The 18,897-nt window shown below is 36.5% G+C and overlaps 3 protein-coding genes across 4 annotated transcripts; 1 reads left to right on the plus strand and 2 right to left on the minus strand.

Moving 5' to 3' along the window:
• The first annotated feature begins 2,228 nt into the window (after positions 1-2,228).
• On the plus strand, positions 2,229-6,971 carry LOC110692714 (protein root UVB sensitive 4-like). 2 transcript variants are annotated; one of them, XM_021869756.1, is made up of 10 exons: positions 2,229-2,947; positions 3,182-3,328; positions 3,611-3,757; positions 4,428-4,490; positions 4,569-4,645; positions 5,149-5,254; positions 5,656-5,755; positions 5,832-6,001; positions 6,105-6,170; positions 6,530-6,971. In XM_021869756.1, the coding sequence occupies exons 1-10, from the start codon at positions 2,477-2,479 to the stop codon at positions 6,767-6,769; spliced, it is 1,587 nt and encodes a 528-aa protein (XP_021725448.1). In that variant the 5' UTR covers positions 2,229-2,476; the 3' UTR covers positions 6,770-6,971. The 2 variants fall into 2 exon arrangements, with proteins under 2 accessions (XP_021725448.1, XP_021725449.1); XM_021869757.1 differs by having other exon boundaries at positions 2,231-2,947; positions 5,850-6,001.
• A 312-nt stretch (positions 6,972-7,283) lies between these two features.
• On the minus strand, positions 7,284-14,602 carry LOC110692713 (extra-large guanine nucleotide-binding protein 1-like). Its single transcript, XM_021869755.1, has 9 exons — positions 14,069-14,602; positions 12,415-13,940; positions 12,188-12,325; positions 11,998-12,102; positions 11,731-11,913; positions 10,198-10,375; positions 9,769-10,013; positions 8,592-8,752; positions 7,284-8,133 (listed from the first exon to the last, which is right to left on the minus strand). The coding sequence occupies exons 2-9, from the start codon at positions 13,741-13,743 to the stop codon at positions 7,533-7,535; spliced, it is 2,940 nt and encodes a 979-aa protein (XP_021725447.1). The 5' UTR covers positions 13,744-13,940; positions 14,069-14,602; the 3' UTR covers positions 7,284-7,532.
• A 2,172-nt stretch (positions 14,603-16,774) lies between these two features.
• Positions 16,775-18,889, minus strand: LOC110692848. The gene is made up of 4 exons (XM_021869929.1): positions 18,688-18,889; positions 17,647-17,739; positions 17,464-17,538; positions 16,775-17,340 (listed from the first exon to the last, which is right to left on the minus strand). The coding sequence occupies exons 1-4, from the start codon at positions 18,887-18,889 to the stop codon at positions 16,775-16,777; spliced, it is 936 nt and encodes a 311-aa protein (XP_021725621.1).
• Between the last annotated feature and the right edge of the window lie 8 nt (positions 18,890-18,897).

Here is an 18,897-nt window from a genome sequence, read left to right on the forward strand (position 1 = left end):
TATAACAAAATATTACTAAATTTATAACCAACTTAGCCACATCATCAATACAGCAATACTCCTAACAGAAATATGTGTACAGTCAATTAGAGCTGTCAGTTTTTGACCCAAACCGTTAAACCCAACTATTTTGAACCGATCCGAAAAGGAACTGAACCATTAAAAACCCGTTTTTTGAAAGCTGAAAACCGACCCGACCCAATTTTTTCTAACCCGAAACTAAACTGAACCGAATTTGTATGAACCGTTACTAACCCGACCTGTTATCATGCCAAACTGTTACAACTCGAAACTGAAAACAACCCGAACCAATTACGTCGGAACTTCGATAGTAACCCGACCCATTTTAAACCGAAAACCGTTTAAACCCGACAAAAATCCGATAAACCTGAATCAGTCCAACCCGTAACCCGTTGTGACCGAACCATTTATAACCCATAACTCGTTATGATCGAACCGTTTCCACCCTGTAACCCGTTGAGACCGAACTATTTACGACCCGTAGCCCGTTAAGACCGAACCGTTTACGACCAATAACCCGTTATGACTCGTAACCGTTTACAACTAGTAACCCAATATGTTTGTGATCTGATCCGTTTCAACCCACTACTCGATAAACCCAACTTAGACTTAACTTGATTATAACATGACCTGTTCTTACCCATTATCTGACTAACTCGACTTAATAATGATCTGACCCGATTTTAACCCAATATGATTTGGACTGAAACTCGCTTCAAATTGGGTAAACCCTTTTTCAAACCAACCAAGTTCAATTCAAACCGATTATGACCTAAACCGATAATGACCGGACCCCCGATTTCACCCAATCTATTTTGAACCGAAACCCATTTTCAAACTGACCCGGTTTAACCTAAACTGATTATGACCCGAACCGATTACAACTCAATCCGATTAGACCCGGAACTGTTTTGAACAAAAATCCACTTTAAACTAGCTAAACTCGTTTTCAAATCGACCCGGTTCAACCCAAACTGATTATGACTCGAACCAACTACAACCCGACCCAATTAGGACCCGACCCAAATAGAAACCACAATAAAAAAAAAAACAAACCGAACTGAACCAATGATTTTCAAAACCGACCCGCTAACCATTTCAACCCGTTATAAACCAACCCGTTATAACCCAAAACTGATAAACCTAATCCAAACCCAAACTATTTACCCGAATTGACACCCCAACAGCCAATACAGCCTATGTTACTCTTGTTTGTTACACCTTCTACATTTGAGGGTGATTTATGACACCATTCTATGATAACCATACTGGCCAATCCCTGCTCATCTTCAACTCCACACCTTCTACATGCACCATCTACCAAGTGCTATGCTCATTTTCACACCTCTTTCATGCACGGCCTAATTATACACTTTCCATTTCACGACTGTCAATAATGCATCAATTCAATCACTAATATCTTCAATCACCAATGTGTTAAAAAAAATGATGAAAGGATAAACCGAGACGACGAATCTATCAAAATTGATCTTACATGACTATATTTTTATTTAGCTATAAATGATCATAACTAGTCTGTTGCAATTAAAACATCGAAGAATATAAGTTTTAATTAGCTAGACCCGTTTTAATGATTTAATCATTAAAAATACAACAAATTAAATATGGAGGACTATATCAAATACAATAATGTATCGATAGAGATAAGTTTTACCATTAACTGTAATAATCTCAATAAGTAAAAGTCGTGAGAAAAAGAATCAACTAACTTTTGTAAACATCCATCTATTATTGCTAGCATATGACATGAGAGATGAAAGCATTTCCAAAAAAAAAAAAAAAAAAAAAAAAAAAATGACATGATGAGAAGTGACTTCCATAGAAAATGCTTGAAAATAGCTAACTTCCTCAAGTACGCTACATTTTAAAAAAATTCTCTGCATGTTGTCCACGTCAATTAGCAATATAATACATATATACCAAAATTCAATTTAGTATTCTTACTCTTAATAAACCACTAATTGAATTAGCGGTTTCATTAAGAGTAAAACCGCTTATTGAATTAGAGAAAACATCTTATACTCAATTAGTGGTTTTAGTGTGAACTCGAGAAAAAATAATTTGTGTTGATACGGACGATATATCTGAAATATTGATAAAATGTGACATAATTATGGAATTTAATTATTTTTTAGCAATTTATTTATTTATTTATTTATTTATTAGATATGGGGAGGTCCCCCCATTCTATCACAGAAATGGGGAGATGAGGATTGAACCCCAGCCACTTGGGGGGGATCCCTACATCTCCCATGTTCCTCTTTTTTTAGCAACTTATAGAAATCACTCCCGTTAACTTGTTATCTGAAATTCTTGACACAAGCACACAACGCTTAAACCCTAAACCCTCAAGAAGAAAGAACAGCTTTTTCTGCCTGAACAATCACAGAATCTTTCACCCTCAAAATCACCATTAAAACCATTCTTCAATCTTATGCTATCATCCACAAAAATCCCTTCAAATTTACGATCATTTCAATTTTCATGGAACCCTTCTCTTCCCAGAAATTTCTATCCCCAATTCCTCAATGCCAATCCCACCACCCCTTTCAAAACATTTTCTCTCTCCTCCACCTTCAAAACCACCACCCCAAATTCAGATTCTCAGCAACCCTTTATCAAAAAGCACCAATTTTTTTCAAAAATTGGCCTCCCTGTTATAATTAGAAAAAATGGGAGGAATTATAAGTATTTTTGGGATGAGGGTTTTTTGGAGCTTGTTTGTGTTGATGATGGGGACCCACTAACTTTTGTTCAAAGTTTTGAAGTGGGTATTAGAAATTTTGTGAAGATTTTGAGGGATTTTTTCATACCAAAGCTAGTTACTGAGAATTATATTGAGTATGTCAAATGGAAGTTTTTGCATCGAGTTTTTAGTTCTTCCCTTCAAGTTCTTGCAACACAGGTATATTTATTATTTGAATTCGGTAAATTTTATTTTGATTTGCATTATTTTGGTGTACTTCTTCAATCACACTGAATAAGGTCAAGGCACTACATAAACTTAACCGCTCCAAAAAATAACTAGCAACACTAGGTAGCATTTCAAGTGAATTGGGATGGTGTTGTTTATATAGAAGCTATCATTGAATTTGATTAGTTCTATTTTGCTGAGCTGCTTGTAATTTGATGAAATTAGGCGATGTTTCGAGCAATTGGAGTAGGGTATGCTCAGTCTCTTCCGTCTGCTGCAGCTATGAACTGGGTGTTGAAGGATGGACTTGGTAGATTGAGTAGGTGCATTTATACAGCTTGTGTAGGTTCAGCTTTCGATACGAATTTGAAGGTATTCCAAGTTTGTGTTATGTTCTTCTACTAGTTGTTTGAGCACTATGTCAGTTTTCATTTAAGCTGCAATCATCATAAGCTTATGGTTATGTTATACGTGTGTTTATCTTATGTAAGGGGGAAAGGATAGATGCAAAATTAGTATTATGTACTGAAGTTTGTGGGTTCTTTGGATTTTGCTTTTGAATTCTAAATTTAAAAACAGTTAAGTGAATGAAGAGTATTCTCTTTCACTTTCATATGCAGATCACTTATATTGATCTTTTCTGAATTGTTGAAGAGAGTAAGGTTCGCGACTTCAGTTATGTTCAGCTTAAGCATTGGAGTTGAGTTGATGACCCCTGCTTTTCCAAATTGCTTCTTGCTGCTTGCTTCCGTGGCCAACATTGCTAAACAGATAAGCTTGGCATGCTACCTGGCAACTGGTGTAAGGTTCCACCCTCAACATATGCTTCAATTCTATATTTTGTTGGATTATTATTGCTGCTGGAATCAGAACTACTTATGACTTATGAGCTTAATGAACTCGTTATAAAAATTTAGGTTTCGTATACTTAATGCTGCAATTAGAAGGTTAATTTCTCATTTGCTATGTTTCTTCACTTATTGGTCTATATTAACTTTTCGAGAAATTTTTATTTATGGCTTCAGAGAATAAACCTTTTGATTTTAAGATCATAATACAGGGGATGAACAAATCTAACTCTAAAAGTTCCCTTGAGACTTTCAACTTAAAAACTGGGACAGCCTTGTCTGATGTGCCTTGAAATTTTTGTGCCGTAGGTAAATGATTTATGGCGTTCAATGTGATTAGGTGTTAAGAGCTGTCTCAAGGGTTATATTATGGTTCTGCCTAGAAAAGCTCATCTAACTGAGTGAATTGAGGATTGCTTTCTGTATACTTTGTATTCTATATGCTCTTGAGACTGTAGTCTTACTCCACTTCAGATTCTCTTTTAGCCATTTCATTTGCATCGCTCTTCTTAGGAGTCTGTTTCAGCAATAATAAGTACCTAAGTGCTGGCTTTTTTCCTAGACATATCAATGTTATTCTAGTTCATCATGTGGAAATATAACTTTGTTCAATGCATTGCCAGACAGCCGTACATCGGAGTTTCGCATTAGCTGATAACTTGGGTGAGGTTTCTGCTAAAGCCCAGGTTGGTTGTGATGTGAGATGATGCCTTTTATTCTATACACTTCCTTATATATATGCTGATGTTTCTTATGGGTTTCAGATCCAAACAGTGTGCTTTGATAACTTGGGTCTTCTATTGGCTGCATTAATAAATGTTATGCTCAAGAATAATGAAAGGTTTGACCCTCCATCATAATGCTGTCGCATTCTGTTCTTTGTAGAATTTTGTACGTGAAGTTTCAATATAAAGTTGGCGAAGTTCAAATGGTTCTCTAATCTTGTGAAATTCAAAAAAGGAAGTCCTTGTTTAAGGCATTAGCCCTTCTCTCCTTCCACACTATGTCTCTGGATGACTAAAATTAAATTTGATCTGTATCTATGTCTTTATCCATCACTTAGATTTCTCTCAAAACATCACTTAGATTCCTCTCAAAACATGTGAATACTAAATTTCATCTGCAAATCCCTCACAAAAGATGAGATTTTCTATCTCCTCTGTTCTGCATGTTTTAGGACTTGTGATTTTCATGTTTTGTATTGATTAATTTTGTCAGTTGTCACTAGATTCCTTTTGCATTAACTTTGTCCATCGAGTATAAAGCTCTTTATCTTCTGGTCCTCTTCTTTTTTATATTATCTATAATGTATAGCACTAACCAATTTAAGTAATGCTACTTAAGATTGCAAGCAGGTTTGCCGTTTGTGGTATACCCCATATTCTCAGCAATTGACTTGTGTGGAATTTACCAATCGCTGAAGCATGTGCATCTGCAGACTTTAACCAAGGTTGGGCTATGGCTCTTTCTACCCCCTCCCCCAAAAGTTATTCATTTTCTTGTATGCATGAAGTTAGGCTTTCATAATTAGTAGATCTTTTTTTAAGTACTAGGCATCATTGCGTCGTCACTCATTTTTCGTTATTTTGGGGTACAGGGGAACGTGAGATAGTGTTTATAGGTAAGTGCTTATGTCACTTGCCTTGTATTTTACTTGAGGGACCAGAGAGTTGAGGAATGGTAGAGATAAATGATAATGTGAATCTAGAGAATCTGTGTTGTACTGTGCAATTTTTCCTTAGGACAATGGTAGCATCCACCCTATGCGAGACTGTTGTGTTATCAGATAAAGGACTTTGCTCATCTATCATAGGATATAAAGAAAGTATCTAACTTGAGATTCATTTTCAGGATAGGCTTGAGCTGATTCTCGACAAATGGATTCAGTGTGGATATGTCCCATCACCAGCTGAAGTAAGCAAGCTGGAAGGAATTAACCTTCTGGAGGCTGGTGAGTTTGATTCTTATTAGCATCATTGGTTAAAGTGTAGCCAAAAGACACAAAATGTAGCTTTAATTATCTAAAGCTCATGAGGTTGAAACAGGAAGAAAGAAAGGAGATTGGCCAATTAGAATTGGTTGCTTGGATCCCAAGAGACAGATACCTGGACTGACCATGTTGACAATGAACTCTCTGAGCAGGGAGGATTTCTATTTCATCTGCTTAGAAACCTGCTATGGACTAAGATCTGGAAAAGTGAGTGCATTTGACAAAAAAAATAATTCCTTTGCTCTTTTTATGGCATCATCCTGTATATGATGACCTGTCTAACCTTTTTTATTTCTGTGACGCATTTTAGCAAGGAATTCTTCTTTCTCTAAGAGAAGGTGCAAGAACAGAGGATATCATTATGGGTTTGTTGCAGGTAGACTTTTCTCAGCTCTTTTCCTTTCCCCCACCCTATCCTGTCCTGTTCTAAAGGTGGCTGTGGCCTGTGGGCCATGCAAGCAAATGGCCTGGCACGGCACAGAACAAGCCCCCCCCCCCCCCCCCGATGGCCCAATGGGTTGTGTCTTGACCGCACCTTGCAAAGACCAGTATGGCAGCCTTTGAGTTGGCTCGGTCAATCTATAAATAATGGAAATTGCTTATGGTGGTAAATGGGCCGACACAACCCGGCTCACGCTCAGCCTGTGTGCTTAGCTTTTGGGATAGCCTCAGCCAAAGGCCTTGGAACTTGATCAGATTCACCAGAAAACTAGTAATGGTTCTTATATCTTGCAGGCATGCTACATTCGTCAGACACTTCTTTCATGCAGCAGCAAGTGGAAGAATGTCATAGAAGATTTCCATATCTCAAATTCACATATCATGAAGTGGTTGGAGTTGTCTCAAGATAGTAAGAGTTTTGCGCAGTCAAACCTTAACACACTGCATAAACAAATGTTAGATTTGAGTTGGGCTACCAAGAATATTTTGCTAGGCACACATGAACAAGCTCGATACGTTTTTGATGATAAATGAGTTTTAATTGTTTTTTTTTTCCTGGCTCACAATGTATAAAGTAGTTGTTTTGAATTGGCTTTGCCACAAAATTTTGATACATAAAAATTTATAAAAGTAGGTGAGCACAAATCACCTGTTTGTAACTGAATGTCACATGTTCAGACATCATATACATCAATACATGTAAATAAAGATATTCCGTGGGTTGCCCACTTGCCCATTTGCCCTGCTGATTTCTTTTCGTTTTATTAGCACAGCAAAAATGTGATACTCACTCCTATACTAAAGTAGAACGCATATTTGACTTATGTGATTAAGATTTATAATCTGTTTACTTTGGGTATTCTACAATACAAACCCTTCACTAATTCTGTTCACATCTAAGTTTGCTGTAGATTATTGACAAAGTTGGTAAAAAACTTGTCCACGAATATCAAATAATGCCCATCAATTACTATACCTGTAGATCATTGTCAAAGTTGGTTAGACATGTCGACAAAAATCGAATAATGCCTATCAATTGAGACAGTGATTGTTAAAAAGATTTCAACAAATTGACTGTTTTTCAGGAACCAAATAAGTTACACAAGAACCGCTGGTTCTTTCTGTTTACATTTTACAGAAATTAGTAGTAAAAATATATGGACATTGTCAGTTCATACAACCTATTCAATTCTTCTATGTAATTTGCACGCCGCATATTTACATCAGCTGATCACTATCAATTGGGAATAAGAATATAAAATTCTTTACAAGAAATTCTTTTTCAACTAAGTAAGATTTAGTGAGATGAAAAGCTGGCCTCCGTACTGTAAATCGCGTACTCGCTCAAGCTAAAATTAATTCTTTCATCCTCCCACTTCACAATCTCTCTTGCATACTTTAAGGCAGCATCAACGCTGTCAGGCTCCAGGCCCTTCACTGATGACACAAATAACTTCCGGCCAGTTAGTTCAAAGTAAAGCTTCTTGAACTTTACGGCAATATAGTGAAAACCCAACTGCCCAAGCGAAGGATTATGATTGATACTCCTGCTCCTGCTGCTGCTGAAGCTCTTGCTGTTTTGACTTATCACAGGTTGGAAATCCTCAAACCACTCACATTCAGAAAGTGGAATTTGTTCAATCTTTTCATCAAAAAGATCAAATTTGTTCAGAATCAAATGGAAGTCCATCTGCTCAAAGGTTGGATGAGTAACAATGCTTTCAAAGAGTTTTTTGCTCTGCAACATATTGTTCACTGGAGTCCCCTCACTATCATATGAGAACTGGTCGTAGTCTGTCAGTGCTACACAAAATATCACAAGTCTCGCATCTTCCAACATATCTAACCATTTGCAGTTTTCTGCAAAGCCTTTTGCATGTACTCTGATCAGCTGGTACCTATTTTGACAATCAAAATTAAGAGCAACATCAAACACTGCTAAAATACACAAATATGGCACAAAAGAATTCAGTTACAAATCTGGTAAACAAAGGAAACAATAGAAAGACTAAATAGATACGGAAAAATAATTCAGTTGACAAATGTAGTAGACTGTCAGCCACTCTTTATTGATGTAAACTGATTAATGGAATGACATCTTGGTCTGTGTAGCCGACCCCATCCTTCTAGGAGCCAGACCATTATTGTTGTGAAGTGTGACTCTTTCTGGAGAATGGAAAAGATTTATACAGCCAACTGGCCCAACACAACATAATCTTAGAGCTCTTTGACAAGAATATTCAACTGGAAGACGAGCTTAGCAACCGCCAACTAGCCCAACACAAAACTAGCTACAGTTCATTAATTACTAGTAACCGCTACCCCAAACCTTGAAGTACATATGAGGGAGACCTACCTAGGCAAAGAACCATGTTGATCAGTAGAGTCAATGTCATCATCAGCTGATTGCGGAAATGAGAACTCCACACAGGCTAGGCCATTTGATGAGGTAACTCCTTCAGCATAAAGGATATCCAAATCTGATGGCTCATAATCTGGTTGCAGAATATCAACAACCTAAATAAAGAGACACATTCACATTAGTAAGTCTAAGAAAGCTTACAAAACATACAAATCGACTAAAACATATTCATCATAATTACTGGGAGAAAAAAGTGGCCAGCTTAGTAACCTGTAGAAGCATGGCAAAACTTCTTACAGCTAACGTGTATTTATAGGCTACATGCTTAACAATGATAGGTTAAAAAAAGTAATAGCACTTAATAATAGCTAATGTCCTAAGATTTTCTTGCCTTCCTTTACCTAGTTAATTTATTGCACTTATCGAGGTAATACTAGATTAAAAAAAGTAACAGAACCTGTAAAAAGCTAATGTCCCAAGATTTTCTTGCCTTCTTTTTACTCAGCTAATTTATTGCACCAGCTAACCCAACACAGCAACAGGATGCTAACACTGTGAACTTTTAAGCCCTCGTTCAAAGTAACACATCATCACAAGATTCAACCTTAATTCTCATACCATTATCATATTCCGTTTGCTTTTAACAAACCAAGAACCAGCTGGGGACACAAGGAGGGTCAAGGACTTGTTTGAGATAAGACTAATGCTACCAATAGTAGAATATAAATAGTCCAGCTCTCAGAAAATAGACAATTGGCTGCAATTCATATTCTGGTGTTTACTTAATTAACAGCTATTCATTGGAAAATAAATAACGTAATTAGCACCTACACCAAAAGGACCACAAAAGAACCAAACAAAGAAGAAAGTTTTCTTTCATATCATATACTTTAGTACAACTGCACTTCTTTAATACTCTTTCTACCGGCAACCTCCTCTGAAGAAAAGAAAATGAAAAAGATAATCAACAAGGAGGCTAGTCAACTATTCTTTTCGTTGATGGCCTTACTTAAGCAAGTTCAAAAGTCATGGAAGCAAGTTAATAATAGTGAGAGCCTATTGAGATATTTCATCCACAACAGCAGGTTCGAGCAAGATGCATTTATAAATATAGTCTTGCATGTATTGTTTAAATCACACTGAATAAGGTCAAGGACCTACATAAACTTACCCGCTCCAAAAAATAACTAGCAACACTAGGCAGCATTTCAAGTTCGCTTCTTCGATTATATGTGACTTGAATGGCTGAAGTGTTCCACAACTCCTCAACCAATGGGGCATATTCACGAGTTGCAGCTGGAAAAATAGCTTCCAAGTTGCCAGATGCCATTGTTTTAAGAAGCCAATCAGAGAATTCTTTCAGCCTTGGGCAAATGGAATAGATAGTCATCTCATCACTCCCTTGAGTACTCCTCTCTGAAAATCAGAATTTATTGTTCAGCAAGTAATTCCAAGGGTGTGAAAAAGATCTCTTTGCCAATGATAAATAAATGACATTAGATTCCACAGATCTCTGATTCAGCCCCCCTCTACAAGACCAGAAAACAGACAGGATGGAGGATATATATGTGGTCCAACAGTCATACAAAGAGAACAATACCTTGCTGGCAAACTGTATCAGAAGACCACTCAGGCAGGCTCATCAAACTTTCTTCTTCAAAGCGCTCCCGGCCTTCCAGGAGCATCCCAAGGTAACCATAAACATTGCCCTGGATCATCAACTTGATTTTCTCTCTCTCGTCTTCAGAAAAAGGTGAAGTTTTATAAAGAATTTTGGCCTGAAACAATTATATAGAAACAATTAGCAAGAATAATAAATACTCTTAAAACACAATCATAATTTAGACAGGAAAGTTCTTCCATCTGACAAACACCATAATACGGTGCTAAGCAAATTAAACAGATGACGGATCAAAACGTAAAAGTATTTATCCTCTCTCTAACAAATTCAGAAAAAAAGGGTCCTTGTTAGATAAGTTTTTTAACACTCATCTCATCTAATAATTTGGTCCACTCTATTGTACATCCCAACATGTATATACAAAGTATTATAAAACTCACAGCCCGACAAGAATGTACGAAGTGCTACCTCCATTTTTTTTTTAGTTGACACGTATAACTTTTTAGGAAGTTTATTTTTAATTGACACGTTTCCTTTTTGGGTAAGTTTTATACTTTGCAATTACTAGTTTACCCCATTTGCTTTATCATTCTCTCTCCTCTTCTTAATATGTGTGCCTAAATTGAACGCATCAACAAAATAGAAACAGAGGAAGTATTAAAAAAAACTTAGGAATTTATCTAACTTTTTCATTAATACTGCAGTCCCGAGTTCTTCTACGTACACTAGTATCTATAAGCATCGTCAGATCACTCATGAAATCAAGCTGACAAATACCTTGAATTCTGAGATTGTTAACCATGCAGCGGCAGTATTATGGTTGATATTGTCAAAGTCAATAGTCAAAACCATTGAAATAATTACCATGAACAGGAAAACCGTTTTTCTGTTAGTGTTAGATAACTTAGATTACACATATTTTATGGGAACTTGCGCGTCCAATTATTATGCAGTTGCATTAAAGTTTATGCACATTTAGCTAGAAAACATAATGACATAGAATTACAGGAGGATACAGAAGATCAACCAGTGGTTATTCTCCTTCCCTATAATTAGGCTTCACTTAGTTTCTGAAGGGGCAACATCTGAGAAAAGATTCTAAAACATGAAAGTAGGATGAGAAAGTTACATGGGGGTTTCCTGATAGAGCCTAGATGACAACTTAGGAGAAGTGACAAAAACAGAAACCACATTTCCGTAAATTTAAAATCTCAGATTACTTCTTTCCATATGAGAGGTTTTGAGTTTATGCATAACTTAAATTTGTAAAGCTTAAATTCACGTCAGCCCAAACAGTCAGCATTTGCATGTGTTTCTGAACTTACGCACTTCACATCAATGATACTTAGATCTGAGTCATTTATTTAGCGTAATTAACAGGCCCCATTGGATTTAAAGATTACGCAATACATTACACATGCATACTGAGCATCAAATTCCTCAGCTACAAACTGAACATTTATACATAGATTTATAAGCAAGATAGAAGCATAATTGGGGGTGAATAACTACCTGCTTAAATATTGTACTTGTCCCTGAACCATTATTTCCTACCAAAAGAAGCTTCTGGAGTGATCTCTCCATATAATCAGGAATTGGTCTTTCAACATCATATCTCACTTCTTCTGTGCAAGGGTTCTTAGATCTTGAGGGGACAGGCAGTGACAGGAAAGCACAGACCAATTTCATTCCCGCCTAAAGGGAGCAGAATATTAATAACAGTACAAATGATAAAAACGCAAAAACAAAGCAGATAACATTCACAAGATGTTCTCATACCTTGCCCCAGATGTAGCCTTTGGTGTTCTTTTGTCCCTCTTCTTGGTATGAACCATCGTCATTTACCCAAAAGTGTGGATTACCAGCACACTGGACTCCTGCCAACTGTAATATTCCACAAAATTCACTTACCAAATGTATCTATGTTAACTAGATGTGAGTAGACCTTAAAATTTTATTGAATACTAACCTGCAGCATCCGCAGCTCTGGTTTCGTAATCTCTCGACCATTTATATAAACGCGGGTATTTCCATTACTTGCATCTGGTTTAATGGGATCCCCAACATTCAGATGTGGACTGATAATCTGAGAAGGTTTATCTCCTTCCTACAAATTGCACAGTGCAGAACTCACAGATAAGCAAAACAAGTGAAAGTCGAAGAAAATTTAACCATAAGACAAAAGAAAATATTCACCTTTCCCCAAAGTCCAGATACTTTGTCATACCAATAGTTTCCTGGTTTGATGTTCTTAGGCGGGTTCAGGCAGGTCTGTAACAACAGCAGCTCCTCATGACATAGAGGCTTTCCGTTTACGCAGATGTACTCGGGTGGCAGCTGATTAACATCACAAAGCTTCTCAGCTTTCAATATTTGTCGAATCTCCAAGTCATTTAACAGTCTCTTGAGTATCTTGGAGCACTTTCCCAAATTCTCTCGCTTAGACTCATCAATGGAATATCCAATGCATGCAACACATTTTCTTCCTTCAGGCATCGACCCCATGGCCTTGAGAACACAATTGCTACAATACTTTGCATTGCAGACAATACAAGCCTCCTTTTCAGTGAATCGATTTCCTTTAAGACAACGATAGCAGACCCCCTTCTTGGATCTAGGCAGAGCTTCCTTCATTGGTCTGAGTCTTTCAACCTCACGATAAACCAACTCCTCATCAACATCATCATATGAATCAGAGTCACGAAATGTCACAATGGGCCTTTTAACATCATTATGAGGCATGCTTTTGCACTCTCCGGTCCTAAAAGAGGAAAGTGAGGAAGACAAATACTCCATGCTCAAGACTGACTTTGTTGAGCTCCATTCACGACCATTCAAATCATCAGCATCTAGATTATCTTGTGAAGGACCAGAAGCCATGGAGGCCTCTGAAACTGCTGAGAGTTCTCGCAATTTCTCAAAGCTCTCACAATATTCTGATGGGCATGAACTTCCACCTCTACCTACCAAATCACGTGAATGCTCATGGCTAATCGAAGAAGAAGCCAGCTCTGCTGAGCTATTTATCAAACCTGACCAATCCCCAGATTCACCACGACAATTCAAATCCTCTAATGTGCCCGAGCTACATACATCACCCATTTCTATACATTCCTGACCACTTTTCTCTCTTTTTTCAAACACATCAACTGAAGTTGGCGAAAGGGTCGCTTCTGAGGCCAATTCGACATCTCTCTCATGCTCACACACACTCGTAATCCTCTCAAAATCTATCACCGAGGTCGGAGATACATTCGTATTACCAGACCCTACTTTATTAAGCTCTCTAGAAAAGTTCTTGTTCAGACCATCAGGAGCAAGGACAGGATTTATGATAGGCAACGAAATCTTCTCCGGGTAAGGGATTTGTGTAACAACAGAAGCAAGAGGTATACTCTCAATATTTATCGGGACTGCCCGAGGAATATCAAAGCTCAAAGGAGGGCCATTATACTCCATAGCAAATGCATACTCCTCCACACTATCATCCTCTACAACAGGTCTAAAACCCATTTCTGGCGACATTTTTCTTGAATCTACAAACCCTCAATTTCCAAAATTAAGCTCAATTTACAGCTTACATTTACTAAACCCTAGTTTTCTACTTTTCTTCCATACCCATCTCACAATTCCAAAATCAAATCAACCAAGAAACAAACCTTCATCATAATTACTTCAAAAAAAGTAACACCACTATACTGTATAAAAACAAACAGCTTAACCTGAAAATTAAAGGGTAGGCAAAAACATACAAAATAAATCACAAAGAAAAGGGCAAAAAGATTAAAACTTTAACACAAAAATCACATTAAATTAAAGAAACAAATATTAAGAGAGAGAAAATAGGTACCTGCTAGAAGAGGAGAGAGAAAGAAAGACAAAGATTGAAGAACCCAAAGAGGGTGTCTGAAGAGTGGAGTTGGTGATGGTGTAGGGTTGTGTGGGGGTGAAGAAGAGGGAAAATGTGGGAAACCCAAAAAAGATGAAAAAGACAGCATTTTTTTATTTTTTGGACAGCAAAAAGAGGGAATATTGGGAAACTAGGATGAAGAGAAGATGGGATTTTTAATTTTTTTTTATTTTTTCTTTTTTCACCCTCTTTTTCTTTTTATTATTTTTATAAAAAGAAAATAAAATTGGGTTCCTTTCGTAGTTAAAAGTTGGAATCTTTCGTCTTCACTTTTTTGTTTGTTGTCCTGTTTTTGAAAATTTGGAGGTTTGCTGGGTTGAAGATGATGGGAAGAAGATGACGTGTCTAGCATGTGAATTGAAAGTGGTGCTAATTTTATTTAATTTTTTGTCTCTTGTATCGTTGTTGGGCCTTTGTCATGGAATTGTGTTTTTTGAACCAATGGATCCCTTGTAGTTGTAACCAAGTACATTGTGTAGGAGAGATTTGTCATTTGTGGTATAAGCTAAGATGTTCGTCGGTTCAAAATTTCAAAATCAGATTGGATCAAACAAATGAAAAATCGGAAATTGATTACTTAGTTGAGAGATATGAGAGAAAGATAGAGATTTTTTTATGAAGTAGTAGTAAAGATATCTGATGAATTAAAATTTTACGTCAGTTGCAACTTGCATGCATATATATAGCCTATGCAAGGACTTATCAAGTGAAGTGGAGTGGGCTTCCATTATTGACTTGTCTCATAACAATGTTCAAGAATTAGAGACTAGACCAATTATCCTAGATCACGACTAGTGTGAACTAGCTTATGACATGTTTTCATACTTTTTATATAGTTTTAGTTCTTTTAAAATAATTTGGCATAACAAAAGGGAAAAAAAAAACTAACAGAGGTGATAAAGACACAACCAACAAACCCGGACAAATTTCATTGTATAGCTAGAGAGGTTGTATGATTGTTTTTATTAACCGAAATAATACTATCAAAATAAAAAGGCAAATTTATTAACAATTGTCATTTTTTACCGCAAATCAACTTTTTACGAGGTGTCACTAAATATTGTGTCTATAACATTAAATGCACCCAAGATAATTCATAATTAATACACTAGATGATTTTATATAGGTAATGACAAGAAACCTCAATCTATGTCATACGAGTATTCTTTTAATATATCCTACAAAATATCACATATCCACAATGTAGCTTATCTTCTTGCCAAAATATTTAATCCCTACCTTTTAAAAAGTATGAGATAACTCTTATGAATAGTGCTCGGACAATTATACCCTCTAAAATGTTTATTTATTTAATTACCCTATTTATATTAATTAGTTCATTTTAAAATTCTTAAGAATAGTGCGCGTACATTTATCCCTATCTTTTAAATAGTATAAGATAACTCTTATGAATAGTGCTTGGACAATTATACCCTCTAAAATGTTTATTTACTTAATTGTCCTATTTATATTAATTAGTTTCTTTTTAAACTCTTAAGAATAGTGTGCGGATATTTATACCCCTAAAAATATTTGTTTACATATTTTCCTTCATTAAGTGTGGAGAGAGAGAGAGTATTTTTTGCAAAGAATACCAATAAGTTGGTATCTAAACTTAGCAACTCCAAAAGAAAGTTGCTAAGTTTAGATACCCAACTTTGAGTCTCATTTGACAAAAAAAGTGTGGGCCTCTTATCAATATTATAATATATTTTGTAATTTATTTAAGCTTTAATTTTATTTTTATTTTTTTTAAAAAAAAAAAAAAAAAAAAAACTTATAATATGGATTTGATGTGCCATGAATTGAAAGTGACATTAGTATACTTTAGAGAGTCTCACCATTGGGAAACAAATAAGTTGCTAAATTGAGAAGTGGGTTGTATATCACCATTGGAGGTAGAAAAACAACTCATTTTGTATTTCAATACTCAAAGTTGAGTCTCACCAGTGAAGATGGTCTAACTAAAGTTGTGATGTAATGCCAAACCGAAATATCTTCCCGAACACTGCTAGCTATGGCGCGCGGCACCCTAGCATCTTCAAACATCTTGGTGCACAAGGATCGGTATCCATTACTGTAGGTTTATATCATGCATGAGGAAAATATAAGACCACTCACAATGGTGAGCAAAAAAAATGCCCACCCACTTTCTCTCTCAACAAATCAGTTTTGCCCATGGGCAAATTTTTTTCACAATTTCTCTCCCAATGGTGAGCAAAAAAAATACCCACCCACCACTCTCTCTCTCTTACTTTTTCAATACCCCACCATTACTTTCTCTCTCCTACACAACACTTCTTTATTTATTAATTTCATTTATATTTTAACAATATTACTCCAAATAAATAAAAACTAGTTTAAATTTGTGTAACTTATATTTTTTATTTTTGTCTTTTTTATCGTTAAAATTTGTCGTAAAATTAAGTACGTTATATGAAATAATTGTAAAAAAAATCTCAAAATTTCTCAAATGTTTTTATTTATTTTAAAAGCGGTACAATACTAGAAACCAATTACATTTGCAACGTCATGCGTAATTAAACTTAGGAAATAAAATAAACACAACAATTAAAAAATAACTCGACTGCGTACGGAAAAGTAGGTAGGCCATAGTACTTGGCCTAAAGTCGTGCTAATTTTCCCCTAATTACGTGGCCTGTATTGTAACCATATATGTTCGACTAAATCACGTTTCAGAGATAGATGAATTTCTCTATCACGGAGGGAAGCTTTTTGCTGTAGAAATGCGTTAAAGTCAAAGTCGGTAGGTCGGCCTACATTGAATTCAAACGGTGGCGTTGTAGACGTTGATGCTGGTGTTAATTCTTGTTCATCTTCTTCGTAGAAGACTCTTAGAATTTCGGCTCGAGTGTAGTTGTGGCGCTCATCTTCAACAATCATGTTGTGCATAATGATACATGCTTTCATTATGTCCCGCAGTATGTCCTCATCGTACGCCAGTGACGGTTTTCGTATTATTGCAAATCGAGCTTGCAAAACACCGAAAGCTCTTTCAACGTCCTTTCGAGCAGCAGCCTGGTGGTCAGCGAACATTTTATCTTTGGCCAGTTGAGGGAATGTGATACCCTGAACAAAAGTTGCCCACTTCGGATAAATGTCGTCGGCTAAGTAATAAGCCATGTTGTATTCATGGCCGTTAACTGTAAAATTAACCGGAGGAGCTCGACCATGCAGAACCTCATCGAACACTGGTGAACGGTACAACACATTAAGATCATTACAAGATCCGGGAATACCAAAGAAGGAATGTCATGTCCATAAATCCTGATCCGCAACGGCTTCCAGTATTAGCGTTGCTTTCTTGTTCCTACCGGCGTACTGCGCTTTCCAAGCCGTTGGACAGTTCTTCCATTCCCAATGCATGCAATCAATGCTGCCTATCATGCCTGGAAAACCACGCAGTTCATTTTGATGTAGTATCCGGGCCAATTCATCAGTTGTAGGGTTTCACATGTACTCGATTCCGAACTGATCAATGACCCCGACACAAAAACGTTGTAGGGCAACTCGAGCGGTTGACTGACTGATTCGAACGTATTCATCAACGGCGTCTGCAGCCATGCCGTAGGCTAACATTCTTATCGCGGCTGTACATTTTTGCAGAGGTGATCAGCCTAACCTTCCAGCTGCATCCCTACGCTGCTGGAAGTAAACATCACCTTCAACGACCTTGTTCATTATACGTAAAAACAAAGGTCGTTGCATACGAAATCTTCTTCTAAATTGGGTGGTGTTGTACATAGGATTATCGGAAAAATAATCATTAAACAGCCTGGCATGTCTCATTTCCCTATCTCTTCTATTCGTACCCCCTCTACGTGTTTTTTAAGAATGTTGGGATTGTGTTTGGGGCATGAGGAAAGATGGGGGTTGGTATGTGAAGAGTTCATCAACGAGTTGATCATATTCTTCAGTATTGGAAGAAGATGAACTTGAACTTGAACTTGATGATGGTCTGGAATACATCATGTATTAATATTGTAATTTTCTGAATTGGTGTGGTTGTGGATATGTTCCAAGCCTACTATATATAGAAAATATATCAAATGAATATGTGGTTACAAATATGAATGACCACACCAACTAAAGCAATCAAATTTTCAGCCACGGAATAGGTATACTATGCTAGTTGACAATGACAAATCTTGACAAAGTTAAAAGCATACTGACAAAGTTAATTCAGAAAAATGTGACTACACAATGACAAAAATGTGACTACTCAATGACAAAGAGTTATTGCAATTATGCTGGTATGAATGACCCAAAGTTAAAGTGAAATCAGAAAATAAGTGACTACCCAATGACAACAATTGAATGCAATTATGTCGGTAACAATGACAACTGAAATCAAATTGTTATACAACTTGTCATTCAATATTGCAAAATCTGAATACAAGTTTACATATGACATTGAAATTAAACACACCACTAATACAAGTTAAACATAAAATACTACATTGCGCATAATTAAAAACTTAACTAATACAAGCGTACACCTACTACAACCAAACATGCTTAAAAGCCCTGTAATTTACCCAGTAAAAAAATCTTGTACGACTCTTCTTCAGGAGTGAGTGGCGTAGGCGAATTCTTCAGAGTTTGCAGCATATCAAACATGGTTCTCATCTTATGAATGTCAAGTTCCTCCCGTTTCCTCTGTTCCTTATCCTTTTCAATTTTGATCCTCTCTTCCTTCAGAATGGCCTCCCTTTCGCGAGTTGTAGCAAATTCCTTCATTCGTTCGC

The sequence above is a fragment of the Chenopodium quinoa genome, unplaced genomic scaffold, assembly GCF_001683475.1.
Source record: "Chenopodium quinoa cultivar QQ74 unplaced genomic scaffold, ASM168347v1, whole genome shotgun sequence".
Classification (NCBI taxonomy): domain Eukaryota; kingdom Viridiplantae; phylum Streptophyta; class Magnoliopsida; order Caryophyllales; family Amaranthaceae; genus Chenopodium; species Chenopodium quinoa.

Bases quoted from the DNA above. Each gene is read 5' to 3' on its own strand.
- LOC110692848 (XM_021869929.1), bottom strand. From the start codon at position 18,889: ATGAAGGAATTTGCTACAACTCGCGAAAGGGAGGCCATTCTGAAGGAA. The intron at 17,539-17,646 runs GTTTTTGTGTCG...GTGGTTTTCCAG, and splicing joins CGCTCGAGTTGCCCTACAAC to GCATGATAGGCAGCATTGAT. The intron at 17,341-17,463 runs GTAGGAACAAGA...ACCGTTCACCAG, and splicing joins TTGGAAAGCGCAGTACGCCG to TGTTCGATGAGGTTCTGCAT.
- LOC110692714 (XM_021869756.1), top strand. From the start codon at position 2,477: ATGCTATCATCCACAAAAATCCCTTCAAATTTACGATCATTTCAATTT. The intron at 5,255-5,655 runs GTTGGGCTATGG...ATTCATTTTCAG, and splicing joins ATCTGCAGACTTTAACCAAG to GATAGGCTTGAGCTGATTCT. The intron at 5,756-5,831 runs GTGAGTTTGATT...AATTATCTAAAG, and splicing joins AATTAACCTTCTGGAGGCTG to CTCATGAGGTTGAAACAGGA.
- LOC110692713 (XM_021869755.1), bottom strand. From the start codon at position 13,743: ATGTCGCCAGAAATGGGTTTTAGACCTGTTGTAGAGGATGATAGTGTG. The intron at 12,103-12,187 runs GTTAGTATTCAA...GGAATATTACAG, and splicing joins CAGAGCTGCGGATGCTGCAG to TTGGCAGGAGTCCAGTGTGC. The intron at 8,134-8,591 runs GTAGGTCTCCCT...TTGTCAAAATAG, and splicing joins CAACATGGTTCTTTGCCTAG to GTACCAGCTGATCAGAGTAC.